Source organism: Neophocaena asiaeorientalis, unplaced genomic scaffold (assembly GCF_003031525.2).
Source record: "Neophocaena asiaeorientalis asiaeorientalis breed wild unplaced genomic scaffold, Neophocaena_asiaeorientalis_V1.1 scaffold119, whole genome shotgun sequence".
NCBI classification, from domain to species: Eukaryota; Metazoa; Chordata; class Mammalia; order Artiodactyla; family Phocoenidae; genus Neophocaena; species Neophocaena asiaeorientalis.
The window spans coordinates 775,658-801,960 of record NW_020175821.1 but is presented as its reverse complement, the minus strand read 5'-3'; the positions used below and the strand labels follow the sequence as shown (position 1 = coordinate 801,960).

Sequence of the window (26,303 nt, the reverse complement as noted above, 5' to 3'; positions counted from 1 at the left end):
GCACCATTTTTCCAAACCAGAGAGTAAGTGATGGGTGTGCAGACATACAAACACAGCACTAACAACCTCCTCCTAAGCAAAAATATCTCAATATATTTGCCACACTCAGCTACCTAAGGTTCCCATCAAGAAAGGCAGTAACTTTACAAGTCAGTGGTGAAAGAATAGAAAATGGAAAGGGAAAAACACTAACTTTACAATGGAGAAACTTGGCAACCACCACCTTCAGCAATGATGAAGGTTAATATCAGCAGAGATGCCCTTTGGATGTCACATACTGCCCTCCCACATACAATGTGTTGAGAAAGACACTTCACTTCTGCAGCATTCCTTTCAAAAACCCATAACGCCAATCTAGAGAAAACATGAGACAAACCCAAACTGAAGGACATTCAAAAAACACCTGACCAGTACTCCTCAAAACCGTCAAGGTCATGAAAAACAAGAAAAGATTCAGAAATTGTTACAGATCAGAGAACAAAAGACACATGAGGGGGCTTCTCTGGTGGCACAGTGGCTAAGAATCCACCTGCCAATGCAGGGTACACGGGTTCCAGCCCTGGTCCGGGAAGATCCCACATGCTATGGAGCAACTAAACCCACGTGCCACAACTACTGAGCCTGTGTTCTAGAGCCCGCAAGCCACAACTACTGAGCCTGCGCTCTAGGGCCCGCGAGCCACAACTATTGAGCCCACGAGCCACAACTACTGAGCCCACGTGCCACTACTACTGAAGCCCACGCACCTAGAGCCCGCGGTCCACAACAAGAGAAGCCACCGCAATGAGAAGCCCACTCACTGCAACAAAACGTAGTCCCCGCTCATTGCAACTAGAGAAAGGCCGCGTGCAGCAACGAAGACCCAACACAGCCAAAAATAAATAAATAAATTTTTTTTAAAAAAAGAAAATAAAAAGACACATGAGGACTAAATGCAATACAGTAATCCTGGATTGGATCCTGGGACAGAAAAACGACATGGAACAGCTAGTGAAATCCAAAAAAGTTGTGAATTTAGTTAATAGTAATGAGCCAAGGTAGTTTTCTTAGTTTTGACAAACACACCATGCTAACGTAAAATGTTAACAACAGGGAAATGGGAAAGCTGCGTGAGGGGTTCATGGGAACTCTATATACTACTAATACTCTGTACTTTGCAACTTTTCTGCATATATAAAATTTTTCAAAAATAAGAAGTTTATTCAAAAATAAATAAGCAATAAAGAAGAACAAAAAAGCCAGGGGTGAGAGTAACCAGTGCTAGGAATGAAATACGACTTTAGAGAACACAGAAAAGTACTCAGGCTGCAGTGAACGCTGTTGGTATTGGAGGATTGGAGAGGTGTTAAGAGAGGTCTTGCCTCTTTTATTACCTGCACTGAAATACTCATCCTCCGAAAGGGCTGTCACTTCTGTGTCCAGTGGGATGGGGTCACACAGCAGAATGTCTTTGCCCAACACATCACACTCATACCCATCATCAAAGAGCAATTTATACTTCCCAGCTCCAACATCTCGTGTGATTTTTCCAGAGTAAAAATAGCCATTGGATGACCACTTGGCTACAACACGGAGCCCTACAAAGCTGTTCCCTGGAGAGGAGGCATCTAAGCCATCAGAAGGGCCAGCAGCAGTCTGGAAAGGAATCTCTGGAGAGTCGCTTCGACGCAAAGCACCAGCACCCATGTCTGCTCGTCTGGTGGAGTCTGGCACGCGGGGCACAATACGGGTGAAGGATTTATCATCTGGCGACATGCTGGGTGAAATGTCCTCTATGCCCAAGGGGCCAGGCACAGCTGTTTCCCTAAACAGAGATAAGAAAAAGGAGAAGGCAGTGAGAATAAGCAGAGAGCAGTACTTATCTACCAATTTTCCCACTCCTTTGTCCATGGGTCTCCAGCCCATTCTTTGCTAACCCATCACAGGCAGAAGCCTGGTGTCTCAGCAGCCTCACTCTGAACCCTGCCCACTCCCCGGTCAGTGTGGGCCCCTCTTCTCCCTCCTGACACCCCACATACTCTCTACTCCCCTCTCTTCTCTCTACTCCCTTTTTTTCTGAACAAGTCATAGACTAAGTGTATCTCACACTACCCGGGTACCTGGTTCCAGTGGTCCGAGAAGGCGGGCGGCCCCTTCGCCCGCGCCCACGAGGCGTGACGGGAGCCTTCCCTCCCTGTCTGATGCCAAGGCCCGCATCACCATCCTCCTCACACACTGGCGTCCCTGTCTGACTGACCCCTTTTCTAGGACTAGAGAATGAAGACAGGTTAGTCTGATAGCACCTGCTACTGGATCCTTTCTTCACAGTCTCCCCTTGGTCCTCAGACTACATGCCAGGCCAACACGTGCTGAGCCTCCAGGGCAGCAGGAAGCTGGTCCACACACCCACCACCCAATCAGCTGGGAGCAGGAGTACAGGGTAACAAGTAAAGGACATCCTTCTATGCAAGTCTACTCCCTCCTGACAAAGCTTCCTACTGCTGCCCTCAAAAACAGCACATCCATTTCTGCCCTGCCTTCTCTCGTACTTCAGGCTCTGGATACCTGTAGAGGAAAACAAAAAGCTAGGGAATGTGTCAAGTTGGGGCCGCTACCCCAAACTTTCTGTACTCCCAACCAAAACACTCATAGGCTGCAGAAAATGGGGGCTGGGGGACAGGAATATGTGCCAGCTTCCCCAAAGTCCCCTCACCTGTTTTCTACAGTTTCTCAGGAAGTATGCCTCCCAGAGGGCTCCACCCTACCTCCCAGGCAAACCCAAAATAGAAGAGGAACGAAAGGGGAGGAAGAGGAGTTGATTTATCCTAGGAGGAGGATGTGGGGACTTCCCATTACTCCCCTTTTCCCATGATATTAAAACGTCAGCAACCCTGCCCCTGCTGTGGCTCTCTCTCTGGAGACCCTGTCTGCACCTCAGTTTTCCTGGGCCTCCTCGGGAGCTGGGCAAGGCAAAATCTGCGGGTTCTGTCCCACTGGTTTTCCCTTTGAGTGGTCCGGCTCCTCTCCCTGAGCTGCCACTGCTGTGCATGGCTGAGAGACTTGTCCCACTTGACGTGCGGTGTAAGCTGGATGCCTTGGAGGAGAAGGAGCTGATATCCCCCAGGTCACCTGAAGAGCCCCCAGTCTGTGAAGGGGAAACTTCAGTTTCACACTCCTGACACTCTACAACTGGCTCTTCAGTCTCCTGCAAGGAAGAAATGGATACAAGAGCTTAAAAAAGCCACAATAACATAATGCTCATGTGATGGTTGGAAAATCCTAAATGGCAAGAAATTTCAATTCAGAAAGGTGGGAATTAGGAGGGAACTTCCTGGAGTAATGGAAATGTTCTATATCTTGCTTTGACTACTGATTACATATAACTGTCAAAGTCACTGAACTGAACATTTAAGACCTGTGCATTCTACAGGGAATACATATCTCCATAAAAAATAAAATGAAGGTGGTACTAGATCAGAAGAAAGAGACCTCTATCCTGAGCTAAGTTAAATTATCTTTTTACTGGACAAGTTCACAACCTTTGGCTGCTGAGAACCCAGCAAGGATTCCAACCCAGAGGACACAGGTAATTCCCTGTCTAACAGAAGAAAGGTAAGGAAGTAGGTAGGTTAGAGGAAGAAGTGGTTAGGAGCCCTTCTGGGTACATGATTATAGCAGTGGGTAGCCTTACATGTTTTTTGAAATTAGATATTTTCTATTACCTTTCAATATGTGATCAAGGAAATTAAAAATTATAGGCAAAAACAGCTATATAATGGTATCACTGTTTACCAAAATGAAAACCAAAAAGGCAATAATCAAAATATATGAATTTCCGGTATCTACAGAGGACAGGAATATCAAACTGACTTTATCTCACTCACATGCCTACTTTGATGGATTGGTAGTGGTTGCCTGGAGCTCAGTTTTAAGCAGCCACTAAGGCTAATCCCCAGGTTTAGTGAGGAAAGGTTCTAGGACCAATCAGCAATGTCCTCTATGGGCACAGGATTGAGAAATTACAGCACAGGTGCTGCACATTTGCTTTCCTACTCTAGCCTGTTCATGCCTTATTGTGCTAATTATCAGAGAAAATATGGAGAAGTATAAGACAGACTCTTCCCTCAAAGAGTTTACAATCTCTCTGGGAGACAGTATGCAATGCACACATGTTTAAATAATGCTATAAGATGATTAAATGATTATTTTTGACCACTCCCTTCTTGAAAATCTCTTCTCCTCTAAAATCTATAAAGTCACTTTTTCTTCCTTTCATTCTACCTCTTTAGCTACTTCTATTTGTACTTGTTTTCTGGTTCCTCTTTCTCTGCCTATTCCTTCTAAATTAGTATTTCCCAGGACCCTTCTCATTCCTTCCCTCACTCTCCCATGATTCCTCTGGCCAGTCTTACCTGACTATTCCGGCCTGTCTACCAACAATACAATGATGACTCAGCTCCAAATTCACGGATGCGAATGCCTACTAAACTCTTCCCCTTGTATGTACTAGGGACACCTGCAGTTTAACCGATCCAAAACTCAATCTGTCATCTTCTCTTCATTTCCTTGCCTTCAATGAATGAATCCTGGACCTCCCCAGTGTAACTCATATCCCCTGCAGCTCTCTGTAGCATGGGCTGGTTTTTCTCAACCAAACCTCAATTCAAGAGTTTGGAGATGAGAGGCCTCCTTGCTCCCCACTGCCATTAACAGATCATTTCTAACTCCCCACTTCTTGCTCCTACCAAATCATTATTTGCCATTCTGTTAAACTCTCTTCTTCCCTCATTGTTACTCACCAACATTCTATCAATTACTGACTCTTCATGCATGAACACCTTACACTCCTGGTTCACAGCTCCCTTCCACTGTCATTTTCCGAGGCTAACATCCATCAGATGACCCATCCAGCAACAATCTTTCCTGATCTAATTACCACCATTAACCTTTTCCTCTACTCTACCTCAGCCATCTGCTACTACCAGGGTCACTACCAGAAGCTGCACCACCTCCAGAAATCTCACCATTCTCCAGTTACCATCTCCTATCATCCAACTTGCCTTCTTTAGCTGGATGTGAGTCAGCATAATCTGCCAAGGCCACTTGACTAAAGCAGGTGTTGTGAGCTCAGAACTTAAGTCAACTCCTTCTCTTGGACACGGCAAATGAGCAGGGGCAAGACCAGCCTAGAGGGCTGGGACTCCAGGCTATGTCTCAGTTGGAGAGTAGGCCCAAAGAACAGTAGCTAACTATACCTGCCTTTGCAACTGTTCAAAAGTTGAGCCCTTGCTCTTATAATGACTTGGGCCCAGGCTCCAAGGTGGCCTCATGATCTTTTTAATGTATTTGCTTATTTTTTTCCTGTGCGTCCTTCCTACTAGACTACAGAGGCCACATTAAGACAGAGTAGTGACCATCTTCTTTCCTGGATTTATCCTCAAAATAGCACAGTGCCTGCCACAAAAGAGGTCCTCAGTAAATATTTACTGCATGAAGGATCTTCTCTCTCAAACCAGTGTCCTATTTATATTCTCTTCAGTAAATGGTACCACCATCTATCTGCCCAGGCAAAAAACCCAGGCATCATATATGATTCCTCCCTCTCCCACAATCCCCACATGTAGGAATTCACCAAAGTCTATCAATTTCACCTTCTATATATGTATTTTTTTACATCTATTTCCCTCCTCTCAATCCCCACTACCACTGTCCTAATTTGACACTCATTGCCTCTTGTCTGAACTATGCCTCTAACCTCTCCCATTCCAATCAATTGTTACACTGCTGCCAATTGGACCTTTCCAACATGCAAATCTGAGCATGTCATCCCTTTCCCCCAAATTCTTTAAAGGCTTTCCATCACACAGAAGATAAAAATCTAAACTCTCTTCTATGATATACAAAGCCTTATGCTCTGGGCCCCTACCAACCTCAAGAGCACCCTCTCTCACAATTCCCTACCCTACCGTCCTTGTCACATTCTAAATATTCATTAAGCATGCCATGCTGTCTACATATTTACAAACCTTTTCATTCTGCCTGCAGCGTCCTTCTCCCCTGCCCTTCAATCTCATCTGCCGCACTTTGAGCACTACGTCTTCTGTGAGGCCTTTTAGTCACCTTCAGGTAAGCTAGCAGGCTCTGGCCCCTCTTTCTAACACATCTTTCCATACCTCTACTACAGCAACCACAAGTTCTGGATTTGTTGCATGTCAAGTGTAAATAAGCTCCTAAGAGAATAGAGACCCTGTCTTTTTATCTTCTTAGTCTCAGTGCCCGCCATAGTACTAGGAACACAGCAAAAAAGAAGCTGCTGGTAAATAAATGAATAAAATTTTTAAAATACGATAAACAAAGGCTACAAGAGATGAGGGAAGGAAAGTTCCCAGAATCCTCTGACGTCAACCTGTCCACCTTCACACCTCTACACATCTTTGGGCTGCCCACCAAGTGTACTGTTCCCACATGTGTGCTCTTTACTTTCTGCCTCTGTGCCTTTGCTCACCAAGCCTTCTTTCTATATAGAACACCCTTTCCCTGTATCTCCCAATATCTAAAAGCTTCAGTGTCCAACTCAAGTACTTTCCGGCCCTCACCCAGAAAGGCTTTATCAAAATTCTCTTCAGACACGTTTCCTCCTCTTCTGAACTACTACACACACCTTCCGTTTGACACACATCCCTTTCACTCTTAAGAGACAGCACAGTGTAGTGGTTAGGAATGCAGGCTGTGGAATTAGACTGCCTGGGATGAATTCTAGTTCCTCTGTTTATTAGCTTTGTAGCATTAAGCAAGTGATTTTAACTTGCTATGTCAGTTTCTTGAGTGCAAAATGGGAATAACAATATCCATCTCACAGCTTAGTTGTGAGAATTAAATGAGTTAAATCACGTAAAAGTCCTTAGAATAGTGCCTGGCAGAAATAGAGACACAGATGTAAAGAACAAACGTATGGACACCAAGGGAGGAAGGTGGTGGGGTGGTGGGGTGTGATGAATTGGGAGATTGGGATTGACATGTATACACTAATATGTATAAAATAGATAACTAATAAGAAACTGTTAGGAATGCAGGCTGTGGAATTAGACTGCCTGGGATGAATTCTAGTTCCTCTGTTTATTAGCTTTGTAGCATTAAGCAAGTGATTTTAACTTGCTATGTCAGTTTCTTGAGTGCAAAATGGGAATAACAATATCCATCTCACAGCTTAGTTGTGAGAATTAAATGAGTTAAATCACGTAAAAGTCCTTAGAATAGTGCCTGGCAGAAATAGAGACACAGATGTAAAGAACAAACGTATGGACACCAAGGGAGGAAGGTGGTGGGGTGGTGGGGTGTGATGAATTGGGAGATTGGGATTGACATGTATACACTAATATGTATAAAATAGATAACTAATAAGAAACTGCTGTGTAAAAAATAAATAAAATTTTAAAATTTAAAAAAAGAGTGCCTGGCATATAGCTAGTGCTCAATAAACGTTAGTTGCTATTACTATTTTATTTAATTATGGCAAGTGTTTCCCAAGCTATGTAACATAGGTGTATAATACACATTACTTTAAAAAATGCTGGGCTTCCCTGGTGGCGCAGTGGTTGAGAGTCCGCCTGCCGATGCAGGGAACACGGGTTCGTGCCCCGGTCTGGGAAGATCCCACATGCCGCGGAGCAGCTGGGCCCGTAAGCCATGGACACTGAGCCTGCGCATCTGGAGCCTGTGCTCCGCAAAGGGTGAGGTCACAACAGTGAGAGGCCCGCGTACCGCAAAAAAAAAAAGTTCAATAGTCAAATAAATTTAGGAAATGCTGTGTTACATAATAAAATAGATTTTTAAAAATATTTATTCATTTACTTTGGCTGCGCCGGTTCTTAGTTGTGGAGTCTCTGTTGTGGTGTGCGGGATCTTTTAGTTGTAGCATGCAGGCTCATAGTTGTGGCAGGCATGCAGGATCTAGCTCCCTGACCAGGAATTGAACCTGGGCCCCTGCATTAGGAGCACGGAGTCTTACCCACTGGACCACCAGGGAAGTCCCAAAATAGATATCTTTACTGGAGGGCTTCTTAGACCCTTTAATGTAATATGCACTGTGAATCTCCATGGTGGGGGAGGGGGCAGTTACAGCACTAGGTGTTTTCTCAAATTTAATATTTATGACCATGGAACTTTGTTTTCCCTCTCAGAGTATCTAGCAGGCCTGCTGTTTCCAAAAATATACTTTAGAAAGCACCATAAAAAATATTAAATAAAGTAATATGTTTAACACTTAAAACTAGTACCTGGCACATAGTTCAGTGTAGACTACAACAGTTACAAAAACTTTTCATGAAAGCAAATTTTTTCTATAAAGCTGCTAAGCTCACAATTTTTCCAAAATAGTAATAACACTGAAAAAAATTTCATAAACTAAAACTGAAGGTAAATCAACATTTAAAAAGAAATATTTCTGGAACTTAGTGTATAATAAATAAAGAATTGGGAACTCCCTGGCGGTCCAGTTGTTAGGACTCCATGCTTTCACTGCCGAGGGCCCAAGTTCAATTCCTAGTCAGAGAACTAATATCCTGCAAGCTGCACAGCATGGCCAAAAAAAAAAAAAAGACAATTTCTCAAACTAATATAAAATCCTTTCTGACATGAGGGCCACAATGGCCCAATAATGAACAATAGCAATAATATGTTCCACTTAAAACTATATACCAGTTTTGGACTTCCCAGGTGGCACAGTGGTTTAGAATCCACCTGCCAATGCAGCGGACACGGGTTCGAGCCCTGGTCCGGGAAGATACCACATGCCGCAGGGCAACTAAGCCCGTGCGCCACAACTACTGAGCCTATACTCTAGAGCCCGCACGCCACAACAAGAGAAGCTACTACAATGAGAAGTCCGCGCACTGCAATGAAGAGTAGCCCCGCTCACCGCGACTAGAGAAAGCCTGCTCGCCGCAACTAGAGAAAAGCCCGCACGTAACAACAAAGACCCAACACAGGCAAATAAATAAATTAATTTATTTTAAAAATTTCAAAAAAAATAAATAAAACTATACACCAGTTTAATTCTCCCTGAGCACAACCTCCTATATGGCTAGCTGGCAGAATTAAAGAAAAGTGCTTGACTAAGGAATAGAATAGCTATGCCTCTTATCAATTACTAAAATGGTTCCCAGATATTAACATATATACCAAGAAAAAAGTGCCAGATCTTTAATTCTAGAAAATCTCTCTAACTTCAGCAAGTATTAGATCTAAACAAAGTCAGCATACAACGTTGTACACTATAACAGTCAATAAACACCAATATTATGCTGACACTGGGAATGAGTCCATAATGAATCCTACTAAGAAATAAAGGTTCATCTCCAGGACTTCCCTGGTGGCGCAGTGGTTAAGAATCTGCCTGCCAATTCAGGGGACATGGGTTCGAGCCCTGGTCTAGGAAGACCCCACATATCGTGGAGCAACTAAGCCTGTGCGTCACAACTACTGAAGCCCACGAGCCCTAGAGCCCACGCACCACAACTACTGAGCCCGAGTGCTGCAACTACTGAAGCCCGTGCGCCTAGAGCCTGTGCTCCATCACAAGAGAAGCCACCGCAATGAGAAGCCCACACTGAAGAGTAGCCCCTGCAGCAACAAAGACCCAACGCAGCCAAAAAAATTAATTAAATAATTTTTTTAAAAAAGGTACATCTCCTACTAACAGGTTCATAACCACACACGAATGGAAACTAAGACCAATGAGTAAAAAATGGTAACACGTGAGAAAACAGTGAGAAACGATGAGAAAATACATGCAGCTAAGCAGGGAGTTCTACACTTCATTAGTTTCCACGGATTAAAAATAACACGTAACAGGGAACTATATTCAACATCCTGGGATAAACCATAATGGAAAAGAATATTAAAAAAAGCATGTCTCTGTGTATAACTGAGTAACTTCACTATACAGCAGAGATGGACACAACAGTGTAAATCAACTACAATTTAAAAAAAATTTTTTTTTAACACATAAAATCTTTACACATGCGAGAGATTTATCAATCTGTTCTTTATAGATACAGAATGCATGATGGGATTGGTTAAATAAGTGACCAGAGGTCAAACAGCAAACCCATAGTTGGGAAAGACAGAACTCAGAACTCTAGCCCAGATGTTATATCTTTCTCATAAAAGGATTAAAGAAAACAGTGTTAGTAGCTAGTTGTATAGGGAAGAGGGGAGCAGGTAGAGAGCCAGGGTAATTCTTCTATTGAAAAAAATTTGCCACATAGACCCACAGTGTACATTACCTCAGTTACTTTTCTTTCTACCTCTGTTCCGTCCACATAATACACATCTGTGATGACACGAGTGACAAGTGTGCGAACCTCACGAATTGTTCTCATGTGGCGATGCAAGACATGGCCATGAGGGGGCTGAGGCATATCAAACTCTTCCTCTCCCTATGATAAAAAATAGAGAGTCTCATTGCAAACTGTCAGAATCACAAGTCAACTGCTTCATGATGAGCACTGTTCAGAGGTTCCATGAATCTAATGTGATGGAATTTTCCCGTTGCTTTGTTTCTATTCACCTATAGGTAACACTAGGGATGGACCAGCTGTCTAGCCAGAGGCTAGGAAAAGTCTGTATCAGTTTCACCTAAAACAACCTATTCCTGCCTAAATTAAAAGCATAACATCTAGCACTTATATCTAGGATATTTAAGTGAAACTTTGACCCCCTAAAAGCACATTGAGATTGTAATCCTTCTGATTTTGTTGCTGACTTGTCAATCAGCATTCAAGTTTACACTTACAACAGGCTCTTCAGATAAAAGGAAGGCATTCTTTAGAACTTTATATAAAGCAATAATATCTGTTAGTCTCAGTGCAGTCTGTTTTTTCTGCATTAGTAAGTGAAAACTACGGTATATTTATACCTGGAACAAGACACACTGATTTCTCCTAGAATTAAATATGAAATATTTGATCTATTCCAAATAAGAGATTGTAACTAAAGAGTTGAGCTAGTGTCCAGAAACAGAGAACATTAGCAAATTAGGATTTCATATCTAGTTGCACCATAATCAGTTATATATTTTAAATAAGACCCTACATTTTTATGACAACTGTTACCTACATGTTTTCTCATAACACCTAGATCACATTTATCCATATCCAAGCCCCCCACCCCGCTTCTACCCCATGGCTCTGCAATTGTGAGAGGAAATGCACACTTTTTTCTCCCACCTTATTTCCCCTATAGTAGACTGATTTTACTTTCTGCAGTCAGTGTCAAGGTATCTAAGTCTTTCAAAAGAGTTATATTTACCACTGCAATAATGAGTCTGGTTTTTTCCTGATAGTGTGGTAGTAATTTACCTAAAGTAATTACTCTGAATAGTTTGCACTCCAACTTCATGTTAGGGGTGAAATATCTACTAAAATTATGTGAATAAATATAAATAAAATAAAATGCATGGAAACTTATTCAACCAATTCCTTAAAATACTTCTGTATATACAACTCTGGTTAATGAATGGTCAGGGCATACGTCAGTCATCAGGGTGTATCAGAGCCATGGCAGCCTGGACTTCCTGCCTGCACACACAGGGGTCTAAAAGGTTTCAGTGCGCTTTATATGTCCCTGAAACGCGGCCAAAAAGCCTCCCTGTATTCTTCCATTACAACAGCCAGACAAATGATCACTTCAAGAGAGATACCTAAATAAACATGTCTGATAGAATAAGAAAGGAGAGAAGGGAAAAAGGGCAGATAAAAAGAAAGTTATGCTTACTCTCTTCAAATAGTCTTCTGAAAAGAGGTTTCTGTAAAGATAAATAGCTTGAGGATCTTGTTATAATTAAGGGAAGATAAAATAAAAATAAAACCGCACTTTCACTTCATAGAAAACCTGGCTTTAGGCCCACTTGACACATAAATGGAAATTTAAGGAATGTCAAATGTAGGCTGCCTATGTTTTTCTCTGAGTACTGAACTGAGTCCTACCCAGACTGCAAGGGATAAAAAAGCACTGATGCTTGGAAAACCTCCATACAGCATTCCTCATTTTCCAACCATTCTTCAAAAGATGGCACACCAACCCCAATTTCTGTTACTGTACCCACCATTTATATTTTTTAATTGCGGTAAAATATACTTAACATAAAATTTACCATTTTAACCATTTTAAAATAAACAGTTTGTAGCATTATGTACATTCACATTATTGTAAAAACATCACCATATCCACCTCCAGAACTTTTTTATCTTTCTCAACAGAAACTCTGTACCCAATCTGCATCTGTATTTTTTTTAGCACTTTTCTTTCCTTAGCAGGAGCAACTAGCTCTTAAATATGTCATTTCACTCTGTATGACATAGTAGTAGTACAGCATACGTGGTGGTTGTGCTGGTAACAGCTGCAGTAGTAGTAGTTAAAACAATAATAATCAATAGGTTGTAGCAGTAGCCAACACATATTGAGCATTTACTGTGTGCCAGACCCAGTGCTAAGAGCTTTGCAAACTTTATCTCAACTTTCACAACATCCAGATGCTGTCTGACTCCAAAGCCTGAGCTCTGGCTCACTGGCTCCCATCATCATGTTGAGACAGGAACAGAGATTATTTCCCTCTTTGACAGAGGGAGAATATGAAGAAGTAAAAGAAAATACAATCTAGTGGCACCCACATGATTGCTGTCTTTAAGATAAACTCTTTTTATAAAGGCAGAGAAACCTAATTACTATGTGGCAGAATCAAACACTTTAAATTAAGGGCGAAAATAAACAGCTGCAAAATAGGGTCTGATGTGCTACAGCCCCTATATCCAAAAGGCTATGCTATTTTGAAACTTCCTGAATTGATAAGGTCTTAGGTCTCAGAGGCTGTGTTACTATAAAAGGCTAATATAAACAGAATTTTTGGAGAGGCATGGATAAACAGAACAAGACTACACAAGCTGTGATTTAAAAACAGAAAAGCAACATAGCATAATGAAAAGAATACCGATTCTGAAGTCAGATATGCTGAGTTCAAATTCCAGTTCTGCCACCTACTGATGGCAAAATCTTGGGCAAGTTACTTAACCTCTCTTCAGCTTGGTTTCTTTACCTGTGAAATGGGAATAATAATACCAACCTCATGGGTTGTCTTGAGCACAATGCTGATATACTGTAGGTGTTCAATAAATAGGAATTATTTTATTTTTATAAAACAAACAACTTGGACCATTCGAATGAGAGGCACATCACTAGTGAAGCTTTCCTAGGCAGATCCCAAGTGAAGATGATCTACCAGAGCAACTGAAAAGGCAATTTAACCACTATTACTAATGAAATTTTATGAACTTCCTCTTGTTAGCATGTACATTACTACCACCACTTCTTACCCACTCAATTTTCACTAGTACCTACACTTCCCTACTCTATTCCCAAGAAGCTGTTCTTCTTCCAGTCTCACGTTCATCAGCCCCAAACCTTTTCTTCCCAGTATGTCTATTCCTAGCCTCTTTCTGCAGTCCCTGGTCACCTGGGGACTTTCCCTGTTAGTGTTCTTTGTTTACAATACTGTGATAAACTATCCTTCATGCTTCTTCTACTCCTTCCTCCTTTACTTTCTACTCTCTCAGTTCCTGGGAACACTGGTTAAATAGACTTGGGGGACAAGCAATTAGCTCTTATGGTTATAAAGGAGGATGAGAAATGATGGCAGAAGGAAAGATTGAATGTAGAAAAGTATTACAGGACCCAGACTATATTCCTGGCTTTCTCTTCCAGTAAAGACCTACTTGACAAACTCTAGCACTATTCCATTTCCCTGAAAGATTATCTTATTGGCTATAGCTACCCATAATTTTCACTACCCTATCCCAATCCTGGATGAATTGTTTTTATCCTTTAACCACTGGTCTGTATAAAACTGTTAAGAATTATCATTAAGTACAAGTACCACAACTTAAATTCTCTGGGAATCCAGAAAGTTGAAAACAGGGCCCCTGAGGTACCCTGTATGTTCTCTCACCTGGCTATGGAGTGACTCTGTATCATCCCCAGGAGCACTGACTGGTTTCTCACCACTCCCCCTCTCAGTCTGAACTGTGGCATCTTGTTTTCCAGAGTTCTGGTCCACTGTACTGGTCCCTTGTTCACACACATTCTTTACAGTCTGAGTTGCTGCTGAAACAGTTTCGGGGACCCAGAGGGAATGCTCTATGGTCTGGATTCCTACGTTATTTTGGCTGGGCCTTTCAATCAAGGCTTCACTAGATTTTTCCTGACTGGTATTCTGTCCTTCTTTCTGTCCTTCTGGCATATCTGTCTCCATTGCTTCCCCTTGAGGACTGGATGGCTCCTGTGTGGCCATCTCCAGGGAGGTAGGAGAAGCAGGGTCTTTGATAGGACTACTGGGCTTCATAGGCTGTTGACTCTGGCTGGTCCTTTGGTCACCTTCTAATTTTCCCTTCTCCTCTTCATCTTGAGTACTTGGAAAATGCAGCAAGTTTCCCCTGAAAATCAAGAACATAAAGAAACCATGTCAAAAAAAAGAAACCATATCAAGTAAGCAAGTGTATACGTGAGTGTGAGAGTGTGTGTGTGTGTGTGTGTGTGTGTGTGTGTCAAGGGGGAACCATAATTTGACACTCTGAGATATGTGGGGAAGGGTGAAAATGAGGTGACCGAGTATATGACCTTACAAGATTTCTCATCATAATTTCACTCCTGTGAAAAAATAACGGTGCACGGGACTATTCCACCATGATGGTAAAATAGCCATAAAATTTCTTCTCTCCATTAGCTATGAACTCTGAAAACTGACACAGGAAAACAAGGTAAACAAAGGATGCAAAACCATTATTAAAGTCATAGACACTGTAGGCAACTTAGGGATCTACTTCAAAACAGATCAATTAGGTCAAGATGTCTCATTTGGCTTTATTAATGGTTCTAATATTCCTTAAATGACTCCTAGCATTCTAGATACTGTTCATTACACCCCTTGACTAATAATTTTAGGAAAAGAAACCCAATCTGTAAAGGAAAGAGTTGTAGGTGAGATTCTATCTTTGCTAGCTATATTGACATTATCTACGACTAACCATTTCAGAATGACTTGGTTCCTCACAGTTCAGGGTCTTTCTTTTCATTAGTCTTCCCATTTGGCTATCAGTGATTTATTCATATATCCCACAAGCATTTGATGCATGTCTCCTACAAACCAGATACCATGAAGCCCTGAGGTGCCTAGGAGCTTTCTTAAATGCTCTCAACAATACACCAGAATAAATAGGCCCAGATTAACTCCAAGTGAGCAGGTTACACAGAAACTTGACATTCACATCTTATTCATCTCCACACTTAAAACACTTAACACGGGGTTTAATATAAAGTGCTTAGGGCTTCCCTGGTGGCGCAGTGGTTGAGAGTCCGCCTGCCGATGCATGGGACACGGGTTCGTGCCCCGATCTGGGAAGATCGTACATGCCGTGGAGCGGCTGGGCCCGTGAGCCATGGCCGCTGCACCTGCGCGTCTGGAGCCTGTGCTCCGCAATGGGAGAGGCCACAACAGTGAGAGGCCCGCATACAGCCAACAAATAAAAATAAATTAAAAAAAAAATAAAGTGCTTAATAAATTTACTTTCAACAAAAGAATGTTCTCTCAATCAATTAACTGCAAAAATCTACTTTCAGATTAACTAATTGTATAACTGTGTTCATCATATAGAAAATGCCCATAACTTCTAACTTTTTAGTAAACCATAAGTTGAATGCATCACTGTACTATAAAAAACAACATACTAATGCATTTTTAGGTTGCGTTAAATATATAATAACCAAAATAAAGATAAAAAGAACCCATTCTGAACTGACCATGGAAAAACATCTGAAATGTTTCAGGTCATCATATTTTACAAAGCATAAACTGAGATATACCCAGAAGATAACATCCAGGATGATAAAGGGTCTAGAAACTATGTCACATGCTGTTGTGTTTGGCCAGAGAAAGATGGAGCCATCTAGACAGAAAAAGCTGTCCCCAACTTGGGAGGAGCTCTCACCCTTAGAAGCTGAACTGACCTGGGTAGACAGAAAAAAGAAGCATGAAGAACTCTTTGGGGCTTGCTCTGCTCTGGATGTTGGAGAAGAAAGAGAAAAAGAGAAGTCTCTGAGGTTTCTATCTTGTGCAGCTCAGTTTACCAAAACAGGAGATCAAAGTGGGATTTAGAAAAGAGTTCTAGCCAAAGAGAGCCTGGTATGCATTTGGTTGTTAGAGCTTGTGTCTTCTCTGTCAGGAACCTCAAGTGAATGAGGATATATGGTCCAGTGAAGAATAGGTAAGAATAAGATCACCAGAAGACAGACGAATAACACCTATCTGGTTTATAAGTGATCATACATATAAATTACTTAGCACAGTGCTAGATACACAGCAGATGCTCAATTGATATTAGCTGCATAAGACAAAGTATGAACTGAATACCCATGTTTGAATCTTTAAGACATCTAACATATCAAGAGCTGAGCAATAATGAAAGTGAGCCAAAAGCTAGAAGGGACAAGACTTGATTACCCATCTCAAGAATTCAATTACCATTGTTCCCCGCACTTTAAATAAGCCTAGACATTTTACCTCAGAAGCTATTTATTTAGTGTAGAACTTCTGAATAGAGTTTTACTTCTAAAACAAAGCTTTATTTTTTTCTTTGTTTTATCTTTGACTTTTTAATTCTTAATTGACAAATATTAGGCTGCTTTTTTCTCCCAAACTGTTAACTGGAACTCCTCTCTCTCTAAAGACTAAAGGTATCTCATGGCAACATCAGCAATATTCAGCAGATTCCTGTCAAATACCAGAATTTTGGTATCTATCTTTCTTGGGTTAGCATCAGTCAAACAAATAAATGATGTTCAATTCACAGTCACTTCCCTCCAAGAAACATCTATCATAAAGATGTGGTATATTAATCTCCCAAGAAACAATAAAGAAGGAAACTTCAGTACCAGAAAAGAGACAGAAGAAATTCAATAATTGTAAGAAGGACCACACTTCTCTTTCTTCATTAGTTCCAGCTACACAATTCTACTCTGGTCACTATATGTCAGATTTAGAAACTGATGCAAAGAAAGCAAATTTTAGCAGGGAAAGCCCGGGTAAAATTAATCCAAAGTGAAACATGGAAGAAAAAACCTCCATATTTAATAAACTTCTAACCATTCTGTTTTGAGTGTAGGTCTGTCTGCGGAGGAACTGGAATCAAAACCAGCTGGAGTGCTTCCCTGGTGGCACAGTGGTTAAAAATCTGCCTACCAATGCAGGGGACACGGGTTCAATCCCTGATCCAGGAAGATCCCACATGCTGCAGAGCAACTAGGCCCGTGCACCACAACTACTGAGCCAGTGTTCTAGACCCCGGGAGCCACAAATACTGAAGCCCATGCACCTAGAGCCCGTGCTCTGCAACAAGAGAAGCCACTGCAATGAGAAGCCCGTGCACCCCAACGAAGACCCAACGCAACCAAAAATAAAAAATAAAATTTTAAAAAACCAACAACAACAAAAAACAGCTGGATTCTCAGGCCCTTGTTCTACCAAGGTTGAACAAAAATCACCAGCATCCTAGTCTATTTTAAAACAGTCTCTAGTGGGAAGCAGATGCATAGCACAGGGAGATCACCTCAGTGCTTTGTGACCACCTAGAGGGGTGGGATAGGGAGGGTGGGAGGGAGGGAGATGCAAGAGGGAAGAGATACGGGGACATATGTATAACTGATTCACTTTGTTATAAAGTAGAAACTAACACACCATTGTAAAGCAATTATACTCCAATAAATCTGTTTAAAAAAAAAGTCTCTATTTTAAAATAGGAAGGCAATACGATGCGATCAATTAATTTCCTAATTGCTGGGTCAACACCATACCATTTTTGGAATAAAACAAGGTGGCATTTCGCCTAACAAGCTTCCTGATACAACAGAGGATATCATCTGGGCTATCTGATTCCCAAAAATACCAACAAGTTCACATTTAATCATCAGAATGTCCAATAAAAGCACTGACATGTTTCTCTTAAATATTTCTATCGGTAAGGAACACGGAAATTATGTTGCAGGGAATTCCCTGGCAGTCCCGTAGTTAGGACTCTGCACTCTCATTACCGAGGGCGTGGGTTCAATCCCTAGTTGGGGAACTAAGACCCCGCAAGCCACGGTGCAGCCAACAAAAAAAGAAATTATGTTGCAAATAACACTATTAGGAATATACCTGTTGACAAAACATTATATTCCCTAATTACAAAATCATTGATTTCTAGAGATAAAACATTCCACTACATAATAATAATACAAACTTATTCCATTGCCATTACTTATTTCCCTATACTAAATATAAGAACCACATATTCCAAACAAGATACTTTTCTAATAGAGAAGAAATACTTTGTAATTCAAAAACTTTTTTCCCACTTCAGAGCTGTTCTAAGAGATGAAGGAGTAAAGAAATTATGGGATTTTTTAAATTCCATCGAGTCTGACAAACTTTAAATTTTAGATGTTGAACATCTCAGTTTTGCCATATGGGAAATTAAAGAGAAATAAAAAGTCTGTTAAAAGTAAACATTTTCGGCACTTCCCTGGTGGCGCAGTGGTTAAGAATCTGCCTGCCAATGCAGGGGACGCAGGTTCGAGCCTTGGTCTGGGAAGATCCTACATGCCACAGAGCAACTAAGCCTGTGCACCACAGCTACTGAGCCTGTGCTCTACAGTCCACGAGCCACAACTACTGAAACCCACGCGCGTAGAGCCCAGTGCTCCGCAACAAGAGAAGCTACCGCAGTGAGAAGTGTGTGCACAGCAATGAAGAGCAGCCCCCGCTCACCGCAACTAGAGAAAGCCCGCGCACAGCAACGAAGAAGACCTGACGCAGCCATAAATAAATAAATAAAGTTAATAAAAAAAGTAAACATTTTCAAACTAAGTAAAAGGAAATAATCTTAGAAATAAAGAATGATATATTTTCATAAGTTTATGAAGACTGAATCATTTTAAATTGATAGAACTGGCAGATAAAGACAAAAATCTATATCTATAAAATATTTAATAAAATTTCTGACATCTTATTTATAAATCCACCTAGAATATGTCACAGTCCCTCAGATAAAAGAGTAAGCTCAAGTTCACAAAACAGTAGCAGTATATTCCAGATTTTGCTACCAACCATTTTGTGAATCAATGTAGCCCAAAAGATGCTATGAAAATAATGCTTGCCTGATGGGTACAGAGGGGGAATCCTGACTTCGAGCCTCATCCTCTTGCGGGGCTTCACAGACACAGCTAAACGCAGACATGGTCTTCTGGGGACTAAGAAACAAATTAAAGCAATATACTGTGTTAGTTCTGAAAGGAAAAGTACCTCTGGAAATTATCCTTTTAGGCACAGAGAGAATAAAATCCTTTCTCTGAATCTGAAAAATCTGAATACCAAATATTTGATGACATTAAGGAATCAATATCAGTTTTAAAAGCATGATAGTAGTACTGTGGTTAAGTTCAAAGTAAAGAATTCTTATCTTTTAGAGACAGCATTGAAATATTTACAGATAAAATGATATAATGCTAGAATTAGCTTAAAAATAATCCAGTGGAGAGGAGAGTGCTGGAAGTATTTATAAATGAATCAAGACTAGTCATAAGTTGGTAATTTTTGACACTGGGTGATGAATATATGGTAGTTCATTATACTATTCTCTTTACTTTTGTATATGCTTGAAACCTTCAATAATGAAATGTGTGAGAGAGAAATAAGATGGCAGCAAGTAATCTGAACAGTGCCCAGTTACAGACAACACTTAAAAACAGCGGTACTGCTTCACCTAAATGCAGAGGAAGCAGTGATCATTTAAACTGTGCTACGTGCTACAGAGCTTACTTTAAATGATTTCTTATGGTGAACCCAATGGTTAAGTAAATAGTCAAAGATTCTTAAAATCTAGATTCTCATATACAAAATTTGCTTCACAACAATACCAGTGAATCTCATTCCATGATCCACCAATCCAACCCTCTGCCTCAAGTTTTCCCCCTATTTTTCCATCCCTACATTCCATCCAAAGGATCCAGGAATCTTCAGCAGCATATTCTGTTCTCTCTTAACAAGCACGTGTACAGACTAATAACAAGTTGTGTCGGGTACACAATTCTGTTAAAACCAAAGAGATTTCTTCAACATATCATTAAAGAGTTTTCAACTGAATAAGGATTCAAAGGTACTTATCTTTCAGATTAAATATGCAAAAACTCAGAAAACAACCAATCTCTCTAGACACAGCTTGGTACAAATCAAAGGATTCAGATGGGTCAGAAACTTCCAACTAAGGATCAAATTTAGTCTACAGACAAGCAGGAAATTTTATTTTTAAAAATCCTGATTTCTCTTTACAAATTTAAAGATTTGGCAGCAGTAGGTGTGCATGGTAATGACCGGCTGGAAATGAGCAAGGGCTACCCCCCCCCTTTTAAATGGGACACACGTTCAGCTGGCCATCATCGTCAACATTTCATGCTCTTGCACCTAGCCTGCTTTACTTACGTACAGTACCTGTCTAGCCTGATTTAAGAATCCTCACTTATATTTCAACAACCGCTGGTAGTATTTTCATACTGGATGACTCACGCCAGAAACCAATGAAACAATTCTATTCTCACGGCCACCAGATGGCAAAGCTTACCACCAAAGCCTCAGGATGGGGTCATACTCATCCTCAAAGCATTACAGCATTCATGACAAAGCAAAAATAACACTTCAAGGCTGTAGCTAATTTGGCAGGCAGAAGAGAAAATGGCCTGAGGCTATGGGGGGGGGGGCGGCGACGGACTGTAAAAGGAAAAAGGTCTATGGCTATCTCGTTAACCCTGTTTCCTCACCAATAGCAAAAACAATCTCAATCTCACCCACAGAAAAAGAAAAAATGGCACTCCCACATGAACAAAAGGGAGAAAGGGAAACACCATTAAATATCTTATTCTAAGTATAGCAAAAGCTTTATTAAAGTATTAATAAGAAAGCCTAGGGTTACATTCAACACACTGCTAAATCCTTTATGCTGAAGTTTCATTTTAAGTTTTTTTCCTCTCTTGATAAATTATCTTCCCCTCATTACCAGTGGCTTTGTATATTAAACTCCTCTAAATAGCAACCAGCTCTGGTTACCTGGTAACAGCCTCAGCAACAGCAGTAGATCCATTTTTTCTTTCACCAGTTGCTGGCTCTGAATAAAAACAAAAGCAAGTAAAGAAAGGAAAGAGAAACAGAACTCAGTATCACACCTTAAAACCTTCTCTTAAAAACCTGCTCAAACCCAATGATACTCTAAAATAATGCTTGGATTTCAGAAGCTTCTGAAGGCCTCCTTTCACTATGACATAAAAAAATAATAATAAAAATGAAAAATAAAAACCTGCTTTACTAGTATTTGCAACAAATAATAAAAAGGAAATGGGTAAGAATAATAAGTGAACATGAAAAGACTTAACATTTTTTTTTTTTGCGGTACACAGGCCTCTCACTGCTGTGGCCTCTCCCGTTGCGGAGCACAGGCTCCGGATTCGCAGGCTCAGCGGCCATGACTCACAGGTCCAGCCGCTCCGCGGCACGTGGGATCCTCCCGGACCGGGGCACGAACCCGTGTCCCCTGCATTGGCAGGTGGACTCTCAACCACTGCGCCACCAGGTATGTCTTTCTGACTTCTACCAATTTTCTTTCAAACTTCCTACAGAAGACTATTCAGTTTCTCCAGAAATACAATATAATGAATTACTAAGCAGTAACATTTAAAAATGAAAATGAAACTTCTGAATCTCAATCCATCTCTTCTCATACAAGTAAAAAAATTATGTAGTAAAAAAACACAAAATTAATAAACAAAAAAATTTTAATTTAAAAATTTTAAAACAAATTTAAAAAACTTCTAAAAACGTTTATTAATCTGAAACTAACACAACATTGTAAATCAACTTCAATAAAATTTTTTTAAAAAGGAAAAACTTTAATAAAATCAATTATGTAGGAAAATGTCTCAGGTTCATGCACAAATTTTAAACAGTGTACAGTTTTAAAAGAACCCATACATAGAAGGTACTCAAGTTCTTCCCAAAGTGCTTTTGGGATAGATATTTGAAAAATAAAACACATTTTCAAGAAAGAATCTGTAGCAAAAATTAAAGGTCATACTGAAAAGAATCCTATAGTCTCAAAGCAATGCTACTAATGCCTAGGGATTAAAATTTGTTCATTTACAATTCATTCCAGCCTTAGAGAAAATAACAAATATTTTTAAACATTTCTAAAATAAGTCATAACCCAATATAATCTGAATAGTCCATCAGGGAGGCAGCTGAAGTTTGGTGGTTAGAGCACTGGCTCTGATACAGAAACCTGGTTCAGGCCCTGGCTCTAGCACTTAGCAGTCCAACCTGGGGGTAAACTTCATCTTCTGAGTCAGTTTCCTCATCCATAAAATAGGGATAAAAAGGGACCAACACGGGAATTCCCTGGCAGTCCAGGTGGTTAAGACTCTGCACTGCACTTTCACTGCTGTGGGCCTGGGGTTCAATCCCTGGTCTGGGAACTAAGATCCCACAAGCTGCAAAACCAACCCTCATAGGTTTGTTGTGAGGAGAAAATGAGGAAAACTGTGAGTATGGTGCCCGATTATCAGGAAAGGTAGGAAAATTTACTAATATGGTCATCTTTAACATTTAGCTCCATTTAAGGTCTTCCCAATTGTAATTTCAAATCTAAAGATTCAAAGCTACCATGTACTCTCTCTTGGTAAGTCCTACTTGATTTCACAGAAGATGACAGTAAGGATGGAAACATGAAATACTTTATTTCTACTGAGGTTCTAATTTTCAAATCAATAAGCACTGAGAAACGGAATAGCACTATAATTCAGAACCAGACTTCTGGTTCTTGGAACTACTTTGAATTCAGGCTACTTTATTTACTAGCTGTGTGACTCTAGAGAACATGCCCAACCTTTCTGTGCCTCAGTTTCCTTACCTGTAAAATGAGAATAACAATAGGATCTACTTTACAGGTTTGTTATGAGATTTAATGAGCTGTACATGTATGGAATATATGCCTGGCATATAGTAAGAACTCAAAATATATTAGCTAAAATTTCTTTTCTTTGGTCTCAGAGAATGAGAAATCCTTATTCAAGTCCACTCACTCTATCTGTGGTCTTTGAAAGCTCCCCTTCCATCTCTCTCTCAGGGGTCTCATTTTTAACCCATCTCTCTTTTGGAGATTTCCTTTCAATCTATAAACCTGCTCAGGTATCCCTCAGTCTAAAAATGAAAAAAAAAACAAAACAAAACTCCTTCAGTCCTGTATTTCTCTCTAACTTGCCATATTTTTTCTTCCTTTCTCACATAAACTTCTCAAAAGTAGAATACATTTGCTGCCTCTTCTCCTCCCCTTCACTCCTCAATTACCTTCAGTATAGCTCCTACCCAAACCACTATACTGTAATAGTTCTTGCTAGAGTCACCAAATGGATCCTAATTGCCAAGTCCAGTGTACATTTTCAGATATATCTTACTAGACCCTCACTTCTCCATATAACATTGTTGTCTTCTTTTAACTCTCCTTCCCTTAGGCTTCCATGGCGTTATACTCTCCTAGTCCTCTTCTTGGAATATTCCTTTACAATCTCCTTTATAAAACTTCTTCCTCTTCTAACGCCATTAAACCACTTTTACAAACTACCTAATGGAAGAATTATAAGCTTTAGAGTCAGATGGATCTGCTTCACACTCCAGCTCCACCTCTTACCAATTACTGTAACCTCAGGTTTAAAACCTCTCTTAGTCTCAGTTTTCTCACCAATAAAATGGAAATAAGGATATCTATTTCAGAGTGCTATCATGAAAACAAAATGTAGATATAAAGTCATTCTATATTTTTTCCTCTCTCTTGCTTCCATATTTAACTGGTCCCAAGGTCCTCTCTATTCTACTATTCATCTCTCAAATTCATCCCCTCACCTCCATCCCCACTACTAATGACCCCACTTCCTGGTTAAAGACTGCATTTGCCAGGCAGCAGAATAGAAAATGGGCAAGGAAAGGAATGATGAACAAAGGCACAAATTTTTCAAACATTCAGCTGATCCTTTAAAAAAAGCAAATCTGATCATATTACTCCCTTGCCTAAAATTCTTCAGCTGTTCAGCATGATGTAAAAGGCCTTTCAGAATCTAGTCCCGACTTTGCAGCCATTCCCTCATACCTTCTCTGTATTCTAGCCACACCAAACAACTTGCAATTAATGTGGGAAATAGCTAACATAAACCTACAATGTGAATCCACAATCGTACATTTTCTACCCACTTCTGAACTCCTTCTGATTATGAAAACCAATTAGTTTATATAGACACAAGTTTAATACAGAGATACAAGCAGTACCACAGAGGTTACAAAACAGAACATCTGCAGTAACATTAACAGTGACTAGCCTAAAACAAAGAATTAAATTCATGAGAATAAGACTTTACAAATACATTTATAATTATAAAAGTATCATCATTAAAACTAGAAGATAATTAATACTTCCAGAAGATGTGGAGCTACCAGTTACCCAAGATTAACACAAAATAAGACTTACTTTCCAGACTAAACTGCAAAGACTCTTCACTCGCCTCAGTCTCAGGACTGACCAATTTCATTCTCAGACACAATTGATCACCCATTTCTGGGGCAGCCCCAGAATCTCCTTTTTCATTCCCAAGCATGGGGTCGTTGGTCTCCACCATGCTTTCAGACATGACATCACTGGTTGCTATGGTGCTTTCGGGATAGTTGCTAATACCTGAAAGAAGGGAGGCAGGGGGAAGGAAGGAAGAAAGAACACTAAAATACAAATATGAAAAATAACAATTCAAGGTCATCAATTTGCCTGTTTGGCTCCATAGCTCTGCAGGATTGAAGAGGATTCCTAGGATAGATCCTGTCACAAGTATCAACAACTACACACTAGTATTGACACCTGGTCTTAAGAAGAGCAACAGGATTCAGTTCCACTTCTGCATCTGGACAAAGGATGCTGCATGAGCCCTCAGCCAACCCACATCTGCCAGCATCAAGCATAGGTAGCAGGAGACTCCAGACGGCATGATTGTTACCTCCCAGCACTGACTAGAGAAAACAAATAGGTTAATGTAGAAGACTACCAGCTGCTTCAGGGAAGGAGGATCTAAATTTTCTTCCCCTGTCAAGCAGCAGACTGATTAGCCAAGGTCCTGAATAAACAGTACTTCTACCCTACCTGCTACCTCTTCCTCATAAAACAGCTCTATATCATTGCTTAGCACTCAGAGTCTATGGCCTTGCAAGTAATAGAATAAAATCTTTATAAATATTCTTTCTTCCTTCCTTCCATCCTTTCTTTCCTTCCTCTCATCACTGCTCAACATCTCCTGGGAGTAAACTCATGGAATCAGACACCACAACCTTATTCTTCCTAAGACAAAAATCAATCTTATCAGGCAGGCCCAACTCCTCAGATATAAAAGAATCACTGGCATAAAGAATGATATCTCAGAAATTCTGCTTTAAACATCATTACATTTTAATCACTCACCAATAGGAGTACTGTGTCTCTTGGGCTCCAATTTTAGGTGCCCAATAAGAGGTGGAGTTGCCCCAGTCAATGGTGGAATAACATCACCTTCTTTAGGCAAAGTAAAATGAAATGGAGTTTCTGGAGAAAACAAAAAACAAAACAAAGATAAACAAAAAGGAAACCAAAACAGAAGTATAAAAAAAGCAAAAGTGAGGAGAACTGCAAGAAATATCTCAATTATTCTTCTCCTTTGCTCCCAAATTCTGCCTCATTCCCAACCCCCCTCACCAGGCCTCTCAACCAATTTCCTACTATTTTCTCTGCTCTGTACAACCATCAACAGGACTGACACAAAGTAGACAACCAGGGGCCAGGCAAACAGAGGAAGCCCAAAAGTTTGGAGGCCTGAGGAACATGGGGTCAAAAGGAACTGAGAAACATCTGAGCCTCAAGACAGTAAGTACATATGGGGATACTCAGTGATACAAAGTTGGATAGTTTCAAATCTAGACGTTTTAATTTTGTGTAATGCTAACCCAAGGAGTTAACTTATAAGCTTTAGCAATCTGTAGGATTCTCTATGTTAAAATCTGATGTTAATATTTAAAATTTACAATCTACTCAAAGAGGTGACAAAGGATTTCATGGGCTAAAGCAGGGGTCCCCAACCACTGGGCCTGCTAGGAACCGGGCCGCACAGCAGGAGGTGAGCAGCGGCAAGCG

General features: G+C 40.5%; 1 protein-coding gene and 1 non-coding gene across 6 annotated transcripts in view; both read right to left on the bottom strand.

Moving 5' to 3' along the window:
• TP53BP1 (tumor protein p53 binding protein 1) overlaps positions 1-26,303 on the bottom strand; it is a 68,946-nt gene that overhangs the window by 11,872 nt on the left and 30,771 nt on the right. For 2 of the 5 annotated variants that reach the window (XM_024732521.1, XM_024732523.1), the window contains exons 13-21: positions 25,599-25,718; positions 24,624-24,827; positions 21,164-21,221; positions 19,222-19,314; positions 13,982-14,465; positions 10,266-10,418; positions 2,913-3,184; positions 2,100-2,249; positions 1,374-1,804 (exon numbers count right to left, since the gene is read on the bottom strand). In XM_024732521.1, coding sequence (XP_024588289.1) covers positions 1,374-1,804; positions 2,100-2,249; positions 2,913-3,184; positions 10,266-10,418; positions 13,982-14,465; positions 19,222-19,314; positions 21,164-21,221; positions 24,624-24,827; positions 25,599-25,718 — 1,965 coding nt within the window. Of the gene's footprint in view, positions 1-1,373; positions 1,805-2,099; positions 2,250-2,912; positions 3,185-10,265; positions 10,419-13,981; positions 14,466-19,221; positions 19,315-21,163; positions 21,222-24,623; positions 24,828-25,004; positions 25,085-25,598; positions 25,719-26,303 lie in introns of those variants that run through there. The other 3 variants (XM_024732526.1, XM_024732524.1, XM_024732525.1) reach the window with 3 other exon arrangements.
• TRNAR-CCU (transfer RNA arginine (anticodon CCU)) lies at positions 7,934-8,005 on the bottom strand. Its single transcript has one exon. It is a non-coding gene; the product is annotated as a tRNA-Arg (tRNA).